Source organism: Ursus maritimus, unplaced genomic scaffold, assembly GCF_017311325.1.
Source record: "Ursus maritimus isolate PB19 unplaced genomic scaffold, ASM1731132v1 scaffold_18, whole genome shotgun sequence".
NCBI classification, from domain to species: Eukaryota; Metazoa; Chordata; class Mammalia; order Carnivora; family Ursidae; genus Ursus; species Ursus maritimus.
Genome location: NW_024424230.1, coordinates 55,014,437 through 55,024,701, shown reverse-complemented (window position 1 = coordinate 55,024,701; position 10,265 = coordinate 55,014,437). Strand labels below are relative to the sequence as shown.

Below are 10,265 nucleotides of genomic sequence, written 5' to 3'. Positions count from 1 at the left end.
GCCCGCCAACTTCGCTCGGTCCGCTGCCCCTCCAAGCCTCCTCGATCTGGCGGCTCGCCTTCCCCGCGGCGATCCGGGAGCGCGGGCCCTGCGACGCCGGGGCGCAGCCGGCCCTGCTCGGCGACACTGCCGTCCGGCGCCGAGCGGCGGGGACCGAGGTGCTTCGCGGCGCCGGCGGGGCCGCAGGCCGCTGGTCCCGCCCGCCGCTCGCACAAACTACTAGCGGCTCGTGACCCGGGACAAACTTCTGGCTGAGGCGCAGCCCTCACACGGTCACCCTCCCGGAAGCCAGGGACGAAGCAGAAGCGGCGGCTGGGGAAAGGAGGGAGAGGGAGAGGGTGGAAACGGTGTCGCCGCTCCACTCCGCGCGGGTGACGCCGCACGGGCGGCGGCGGCGGCGCTGGCGGTGGCGGCGGCCGCCCCCAGTCGAGCTCCCTCCCGGAGGCGCCGCGGTCGCAGAGCGCCGGGGCGCGGGCCGGCGGGGCTGGGCGCTCACGCCCTCTAGCGGGCCGCGGAGGCGCCGGGCGGCCGTGACGTGGGCGCTCCCTTCAGCCGGCCTGCGGGGCACCGCCAGTCAGTCGGGGAGCAAGAGCCCCGCGCAGAGCCGGCGCGGGCTCGGCCATCGGCGCACCGCCGCCCCCGGGGCTGGGCTCGCGGCTGGCGGCTGGCGGCGGAGAGGCGGCGGGCAGGACGCGCGCGCCCACCGCCACGGCCACGGCCGGCGCCGGCGGCTCGGGTCCCGAGCAGGGGAAGGAGAGCGGCGGCGGGTGCAGGCGCCGGAACGGAGGGCGGATTTTGGCTCCGCGGGCGCGCCCTCCGCTCCTTCTCGCAGCCGCGCCAGACGCCGAGTGGGGCAGGCGGCAGGGGAGGAGGACCCAGGATCCTCTCCCTTGGCCCCTGGAGCTGCCGGAGTTCGGACTTCTGCAACTGTTGGCACTTTGGGGCTCCGGTTCTGTTTTTTGCTGTTTACCTTTCTCTTCTGGCTGCCTGGAAACCCAAGCTCCCGTCCGCCCTCCGCCCTCGCGCGCCCACCCAGCGCCGCCTGGGAGCGGCCCGGCGCGCACTCGGCAACATGAGGAGACTTGGGACATGCCTGGCGACTTTGGCCGGACTTTTGCTAACTGTGGCAGGGGAGACGTTTTCAGGTAGGTGGGGACCATTTGTGCCGCCGCCGGGGACGCGAGGGCCGGAGCGGGGGCCCGGGACGCCGGCAGCTCCCCGGCCTGGAGAGCTCGAGGCGGGCAGCAGGTCCGGGGCGGGGGCGCGGCGGGCCCGGCACCGCTGCTGTCCGTTAGCCCCGCTAGGCGAGGCGCGGCGGAGGGCGGCACCGCATGCGCTCCGGGCGCGGCGGCGCACGGCCGCCGAACTCGACCCTGTCTTCGCCTCCGCTGCCGGCCTTCGTGCTTGGCGTGGACCGCCGCCACTCCGAGTCCCCGGCCGGCTCCTAGAGGAACAGCACAAAACTTTGCTTGAAGTTCGGCGCCGCAGCCCTGGGCCGCCGGGCGTGGGCGCTGCGCGATCCCTACGACCCGGAGCAGCTGCCCGGCTGGGTTGCTGGTGCCCGGCTGCGCCCGCGGCGATCGTCCAGACCCGGCAGCAGCTCCGGTGGTGCCGTTCGCCCGGCGCCCTGTCCTTCATCCCGCCGCCCCCAGCCCCTGGCGGGCGGTGACGCCGGCTTATTGAGATGGTCGCGCGGCAGCCCGGGAGAGCCTAGGCGGGCGTTCCTCGTCGGTCCCAGCGGGAGGACCCGGCAGCCCCGGAGGGAGCGTCCAGGCTCCCAGGCCCCGGGCCAACGCGGCCTTGCGCTCTCCCGGCCCCACCTACCCGCCTTCGGTCCCCTGCGGAGCGCCGCAGCCAGTGGCAAGTTGTTAACCCAGCCCCGCTGCCCGGGGTCCCAGGTGGGAAGGAGAGGGACTGTGCGTACAAGTGTGTGTGTGTGTGTGTGTGTGTGTGTGTGTGTGTGTCCCGGTGGGAAGGAGAGGGTCTGTGCGTACAAGTGTGTGTGTGTGTGTGTGTGTGTGTGTGTGTGTGTGTGTACGCGCGACTAGCGGCGCGCGCGGGGGCGTGCCGAGCCTGCAGGAGCCCCTGGCGGAGAGGACCTGTAGACCCAGGGGTGGGGTCAGGCGTGGGAGAATGGCGCTCGGTGTTACAGGGGTTACCTAGATTGCCATCAGTCCTTGGACACACGCATGGATTCACGAGACGCGTGCAATTTGCGCACTTTCTCTTCTGTATGAGTTTCATTAAGGTCCACGTACTTGGTGGACCTGGGCTTCTTGTTTTTAATGTAATAAAACCCCCCTATTTGGCCATAAACTTGAGTTGCAAAATAGGTTTCTGTGTTTATTAGGGAGGAATGAGTAAGTTGGACCTTTAGAAATTTTTTTTTTTTTTTTTTTTTTTTTTTTTTTTTTTTTTTTTTTTTTGGTGAAGGGGTTTTCACTGACGGTAAAATGAATATTCTAAGCGTGAGTGGACGGCTGTCCGCCGCCGCCGCCCGTGCGGCGTCACCCGCGCGGAGTGGAGCGGCGACACCGTTTCCACCCTCTCCCTCTCCCTCCTTTCCCCAGCCGCCGCTTCTGCTTCGTCCCTGGCTTCCGGGAGGGTGACCGTGTGAGGGCTGCGCCTCAGCCAGAAGTTTGTCCCGGGTCACGAGCCGCTAGTAGTTTGTGCGAGCGGCGGGCGGGACCAGCGGCCTGCGGCCCCGCCGGCGCCGCGAAGCACCTCGGTCCCCGCCGCTCGGCGCCGGACGGCAGTGTCGCCGAGCAGGGCCGGCTGCGCCCCGGCGTCGCAGGGCCCGCGCTCCCGGATCGCCGCGGGGAAGGCGAGCCGCCAGATCGAGGAGGCTTGGAGGGGCAGCGGACCGAGCGAAGTTGGCGGGCGCCGGGGACGGAGCGGGCGCTCGCAGGCTCCGCGACCCCGCCGGGCACCAGCTTTCCCGGCCGGCCCCGCGGGACGGACGCGCCTGTCCCCGGGGCCCCCGCAGTTGCGAGGCTGCCCCGCGTGGGCCGGAGCGAGCCGCGGGCAATGCCCCGAAGGCAGTGGTCACGCTGAAAGGAGGCTTTGGACCTAACCCGTGATTTCTGTATGAGGTGCAAACTGTTGGGGAACGAGTGAGGAGGAGGCGGAGGAGGCGTGGGTAATGAATCAAACCATGTCTTGAAATATTTAATTTACCATTTTGTGCTTGGGATGATTATTTTATTAATTTAAAAGCTTCTGATGCTTCAGTGAAGAGGTTCGCTTTATCAAATTACCAAAAAAAAAAAAAAAGTGATTCTTCTATCTCCCTGAGAATAAGCACACTGAGCCAACACCACATAGCTGGAGACGCCACTCCTAGCTAACACACGCACTAGAGGGGTTCGGAAAGAGGTTAAATTAGAAACCGAAGTAACTAAGGAAAGTAACACAGTGTTCTAGCACGGGCAATGACAAGGGCCAAAGGCAAACCCATGATGCAGGTGTGCCCCAGAGCTCTCCTGCTCTGCTTCCACCTGGTGCTTATAATGGCCCGAAAAGGACATTGCTCCCACGCTGACCTCCACCCGGCCTCCAGCGGGCCCCTGAATCTACGGACAAGAGCCTCTCCGGGTCAAATTTAGGGACTAGAGTACTTTTGCTTTTGGTGTCCCGACCAAAAACTCCCCTTTCTTCAGGAATTCCACTTACTGGATCCTTATGAGAAGTGCTCTTTAAAAGGCTCTGTATTAATCTTTTACTTAATGATTTTACATCATCCTGCTACTTCTCACAAATATGTACTTGTTGAGCCTTATCTTTAAACACAAAATGAACAGTTGAAGTATCAAAGAAGGAAGGGAGCCAGCTACCTCAAAGGATCAGCAAGTGAGGATGGGCCAATCTGCAACCTGGGCTTTCCCTTTGTTAAGGGCATGTATGCACTGTGATGGAGCCTAAATTTGCCTTGTTGAATGGTAATGTGCTTGCCAATGGAACTTTAATGCTAGGAGATGCATGGAACATCCAGATAAGGAGGTAAAAGTCAATCTAGTTGCTTTCCTTCTGAATAACTTCTTTAAATTGGGTGAAGTTAATATTAGGGTAGGATTTCCTTTGCAAACTACGTTAATTCTTTCAGCAAATACCTGTTAAGGCCATACTATATGCCAGGCACTATGGTGCATGCTGAGGTTTTCTTAGGCTAGGCTCCCCCAGAAACAGACCTGGAGGTGAGGATATATGTGCAAGTGATATCTACTAGGGAAGTAATCCTAGGAAGCAGTACAAGAGGAATTGGGAAGTGAGACAAAGGGGAAAAAGAAAATAAGCCAATGTAGGTATATCAATGAGCAGGTTACCACTGTGGATTACTAGGGCTCACTCCCCCCTCCCCAGGGGTCCTCAGGAAGAAAGTGTGGAACAGCCTTAGTGTGGAGCACCCCCGGGCAAGGAATGTGTAAGGTGGCTTGGTGGTGGGTTGGGAGGCAGCTGCACTCGTAGCTTTTCTTTGCACCAGAGGAGAGAAAGCCCTGCAGAGATTCCAACTACAGCTACCCTGGTAACCTGAAGATACTATGTCCCTGCTTCCTATTACTTAAAGCTTGGTGGGAGGGTCAATGAGTTTGCATTATCTCTGTTTCCTAAACATTACAGTGTTAAGCCTTTACCCATATTAGCCTGCAATCCACATTGCAAGCAATGACAGGTTTTACCAAAGCCTCCTTCCCTTTCCATTTCTTGACAACCTTTTATTTACTCCCTCTTACGCATAGGTAACTGGCCAAAGCAACTCTGAGCCCAAATAGAAGTCCTCTATTGAAAATGAATGGATTAGACTTTCCCTAAGGAAGGGATGCTGTAGGAATCCTCCCAGTGGGACATTTGCTTTCACTTCTTTTTTCAGCAGGAAAGATTTTTTATTTTAGTCAAACCACAGGATACTCATGGTTCTCAGGGACAATAATGACATTTACAGAGTGGCTGGTCAGAGTTAGGGCTTTCAAGCCAGTCTCTAATATTGGTGGGCTTGGGGCAAGAGGATATAAATGGAGATGCATCATATGTCAATATCTCGAAGTTATTAATTAAGTTAGCATGTTATTATATATGTGTTGTATTTTCCTACCCTGACAAATTTAACAACGATATTGAAAGAAAAGAAAATCTATAGTTTTTATATGACAAAAATCAGCAAAATATCAGACATCTGAATATATCACTATGCACATCTAAATTTTCTGTTGATAGTCTGGCGTATATGAAGAAGTAATCAAAGCATAGATGATTCATACATTATATTTATTTTATAAAATTGATTTTCCCCTTTAATAAAATCTCTAATATGTTGATATAATCAAGATCGTCACATAGTTTGTATTCTAGTGTCAGCAGTGATCTGACGCTATACTGTTCTGTATGGAGAACCCAGTCACATTTCAGTTTTGTTCCTCAGTGACACAAGCAAGTGCTCAGTAGCCACATATGGCTAGTGGTCACTGTATTCAACAGCACAGATATGGAACATTTTCCATTATCACAGAAAATTCTATTGGACAACAATGCTAAAAGATCACTATATTCAAATTACATAAAATTTAAATATATATTTTCATCAAAAATGTAAATTAAAAATTTTAAATTAGAAAAGTAAAATTACCATCCTATAATTGTTGAAAGTTATTTTCTTCCAAATGGTTCAAAGTTATCAGAATTAAAATGCAAACTACAGATTATGATTATGAATACCAATGTTGAAATAAATAAAAATTAATTCAGAAAAAGCTTAAAATTTTTACTTAACATTTGAAAATTCTATTATACCTTATTAATTTTTTACTAAAGTGGAAACCTATTAGCAATTCCAGCACTCAACATCGACCCCTGTGTCAACGTAAAGAATCAGTATCATGTTTCACATGATATATTTTAACAGTAATATTATTAATTTTGCGACATATTCCTCAATCACCATATTCAACTACATGCAAATACTATACTAATATGTGACTCTTTCCAGAACCATGAATTAGAACATGAAGAGATGCAAGAAAATTGATGGTTGGCACTACAAGGAAAAACTTCTCATTATTTAAGACTGTTTAATATTCTTGCTATCTGAAAGGAAGGACTTGGATTTTTAATTAATTTGACTTTTCTTTTAAATAAATGTCTCTGCCACTACATTATCCACATGCCTAGGAATGTCCATCTGAGGGAAAACCCTCACAGTGCTGTTTCAAGGCCATGGGACGAAAGTTGTGAAGTTTCTCTGGGGCCTAAACAGAGTTGGTTTTGAGATCGGATGTTTAGGGTCATGTTTTATGCTCTCTCATCACTGAACAGCCGATCCCTAGAGATAGAGGTGACCATGTGTCCCTTAATAAACTCATTTGTATAGGCTGGGATACCCAGGGCCCTGTGAGGCACACACCCAGGGTGGGAACCCACTTTGCTGGGTCTGCAGGCAGAATTGCCAACTATCCTTATGATTGATGATGTCTTTGGCAGCAATTACTCTGTTCGTGAAACTTGTCCACCCTACTAAAGTCAAAACATAAATTAATAAAAAGAAGAAGAGGAGGAGGAGGAGAAAACTGATCTGACCATATAGCCCATCCCTACCTATCTGAAATGTTATGTTGAATTTGGAGGTTAACCACATGCAGAAAGTTCCTAATCCATCCAAAGTATCACGCCCACCAAAAAGCATAGATAGAATCATTTAAATACCCACCAAAGTCACTTGATTGGAGCTATCACGACCCAGCAGAAAAAGAAAAGATTGTCATTGTTTCTGCCACTCATATTCTCATTTCTAGGCCTTGCTGCGATGATTAATTCCCATTTTTTAGAAGTGTATTTAGGTTCTGAAAGTGTATTTTGGGATAAGAAATGTAAATAAGCATGTTTGTACAAATTTCCGCAATGGTGTACTGTATTCTCTTTCATCGATGAACTATAGCGTGTCCTTGAAAAAAAGGGAAGAATGATAAGAAGGAAGGAGAGTGGAATGGATGGATGAAAGAAGGGAGGGAGGAAGGATGAATGGAGGGAAAGAAGGAGAAAAAGAGGAAGTCAGAGACAGAGAAAACTAGCTCAGAATTTGGAGAGCAACTTGATTGAGTCCCAACTGTGTGATTTAAATTAGTTAATTTTTTCCTGGCTTGTGGAAATGGTATCACACGTGAAAGCTCTGTGTGAACTGGGAGGCAATGAACAAACCTGATTATTCACTGCGTTGACCTCTGGTTAAGCAAAGCTGGAAGTGAACATCGCATCACAATCTTTGCTCCCCACCCCCATTTGTCTTTACCTCAAGGAAGCATGAGCCAGGGGCCAGCGGTGGGGAAACTGGTCACGGTGATACGCAGAGCCCTGCACTAGACACACACTCACCATGGGAGTCTATTGCACCTGCTCACGAGAGGAGCAGAGATAACTTGTCACCCAGCACTTCACAGATTCGCTCACTTCTGAATGTGTGTCACCACGGAGGTACTTTCTCATACTTTCTCACAGCATCACAAGAAGGGTACAATACAGTAAGATATTTAGAGAGAGAGAGAGACACCACATCACATAACTTCTGTTACAGTATATTGTTGTAATTGTTCTATGCTATTATTGGTAATTGTTAATCTCTTACTGGGCCTAATTTATAAACTACATTTCTAACACAGGTATGTATATATAGAAAAAAACATAGTATGCATCGGATTCAGTACCATCTGTGGTTTCAGGCATGCACTGGGAGCCTTGGAAGGTATTCCCATTCCTGGAAAATAAGGTGGGGGGAGACTACATGAAACCAGAGAGAATGAGATGAAAATGAAAAACACATCATTAGTTTTTCACAGGGGTCAGAAGGAACCAGGTCATTTAAACTTTCACCAGTGAAGCCCTGTTCTCACCTGAACAGAAGAAGGAAGAATGGGGGCAGGTGCCCTTTTCTGTAGCTGTTTATATCCTACCTAAGGTCGGAACCTGTCACTGCCAAAAGGCAAAGCTCATCCAAGCACAGTTCAAAGCCACTTTTGTATAAAGGCTTAAATCACTAGGATGGATTTTTAGATGCCCCAGGAATTCCTTCTCATGGCCTAATTAAAAGGGGAGAAGTAATAGGTTTTAGTTCTTTGCTTTGCCCACAATACTCTGGGAATATAAATTAATCTCCTGAAATGTTGATACTAGGGCAATGCATTTGCATATTCTTTTTAAAAACCTTAACCCCCACACCATTAATCTGAGTGATATTGAGCAAGTCATTTAACCTCTCTGTGTTTCAGCTTCCTTATCAGTAAAATGAAGGTAAAAATTGTGCCCATTTTGGGGTGTCTGGGTGGCTCAGTTGGTTAAGCATCTGCCCTCTGCTCAGGTCATGATCTCTGGTCCTGGGATCAAGCCCCACATTGGGCTTCTGGCTCAGCAGGGAGTCTGCTTCTCTCTCTCTCTCTCTCTCATTCTCCCTCTCTCAAATAAATAAAATCTTTAAAATAAATAAATAAATAAATGTGCCCATTGCACAGAGTTATGAGAATTAAATGAGAGAATAACGTAAAGTGTTTAATACAGTTCCTGCTGCACTATTAGTGGCATGTAAGTTCTTGTTATTAACCACCGATTTTAAAATCAAATACTAAAGAGAGTCTAGTTGCACAGAGTTCTATGCTGGGGTTCTGTACAGGTAGAGATGAGGTAGATATTCCACTCTTCTTTGGGGCATAACTGCAGTTATATCAGCTGCCTGATCCAACAGCAGATTATATGCAGTAAAACTTCGTGGTTTATCATGGTAGCCCCTTCCGGGCTGCTCATCTGCAAAATGAGAAGAATAGTTTCAGTTCTGTCTACCCCATGCATTGTAAGAGAGTTGTCAGTGTGCATGAATGTTCTTTTAAACAGGCCCCTCAGTTAATGAACTTAAAGTTTATTATGTAGCCCTTCTAGGCCATTTTACTACACGGGCTGAAAGTTCACAATTTGCAAATAGGTCATATTTTTTTTTAAAAATCTGTTTCTGATTGGAACTTTGACCTTTTCATTATTTTAGGTAAAGTAGGTCTGTAGGCTGATATTCTCAAAAAATTCCCTTAGTCATGGGGTCCATAGCGATATGGATCCTACAGGGCGATCTCAATATCCTAGAAGATGTCATTTCTCCAGCCATGTCCAAACTGGAGTTCCCAGAACAGTAGGTACAAGAAGTGACCTGCTGGAGAATCTCTGGAACAGTCTGACTTCTGCTGCCTCTGCGGGCCGTTTTGTATACTGTGCAGGGAGGGACACCTCTCAGGGTAACTTCCCTGCTCTGTGCCGACAGGGCACTAGGGCTACTTTATACCGAGGGGCCCTCTGGGGAAACAGGTCATGCAGTGCCCTTTCCTTCCGTGGCTGCATCCTGCAGGAGGGGAAACAATTGCCCACACAGAAGCACCCCTCTGACCAGAATAGCCTGTTGGCCGGCCCTGCCCTCCGCAGCCCCCTCCCCCCCCCAGCTCCCGCAGGAGAGCCCGAGGCAGGATCTTTCCTGTCTGGAAGCTGGCTCTCTCTACAGGACCAGCAGCACCGGCAACATTAGTCTCAGTAAGCACCCTCCCCCACACACAGCGGGGGTGTTTTTCAGGTTGGTTCCGAGGATGTGGAGAAAGACCTAGAAAGAAACCGGTTTAGGAAGATTACATCAGAGGCCTCCAGCGATCGCTGTACACTGTCTCTACTTCTTGTGTTTAAGTCACCAAGAAGTCCTAGAAGAAAACATTTTCTGTGATCTCTTTCTGGAGCTGGGCTGCGTCAGAGGTCTGCTAGCTCCCTCAGAGAGTGTGAAATAACACTTTGCCACCTGAACCACGGTCAGTTCAAAGGCACAGGCTCCCGCTCACCACGCAGCAGCTACTTTCCACGTGGGGCTTCATTAAAGGAGAGAGTGACTGTCTTTGTGTCCCTCTTTTTTCCCCAGAGGCTTTGAACCAATGTTTTATATTAGTTCTTGTGCCTTTGTATAAGATAACTGTTTTTCTCAGAACACAGTTTGGAGGTTAGTGAAATTTTCCAAAACTTGGGGTGGAAATCATGGCACTGTATCCTGTCCCCGTGGATTCGTATTTCCTTTTTATTTCACTTTCTTTAAAACAAATCCTTTGAAGTCAATAGGTATGTTCCTTAAAGCTCTGCTTGACTAATACTATTAAGAAACGTTACACCAACAGTGTCAGTCCTACCTCAGATTAAATTATTGCAACAATGGAGTCCTAGGTCCTGTGATCTGTAATAAGGCTGAGTTTCCTGTAGAATATGAAAAAAAC

General features: G+C 50.0%; 1 protein-coding gene across 1 annotated transcript in view; it reads right to left on the bottom strand.

Moving 5' to 3' along the window:
* The window catches only part of PTPRM (protein tyrosine phosphatase receptor type M), a 749,396-nt gene extending 748,773 nt beyond the window's left edge, over positions 1–623 (bottom strand). Inside the window, exons 1-2 of the mRNA XM_040632384.1 lie at positions 601–623; positions 11–501 (exon numbers count right to left, since the gene is read on the bottom strand). Coding sequence (XP_040488318.1) covers positions 11–501; positions 601–623 — 514 coding nt within the window. The remainder of the gene's footprint in view (positions 1–10; positions 502–600) is intronic.
* Positions 624–10,265: the final 9,642 nt, after the last annotated feature.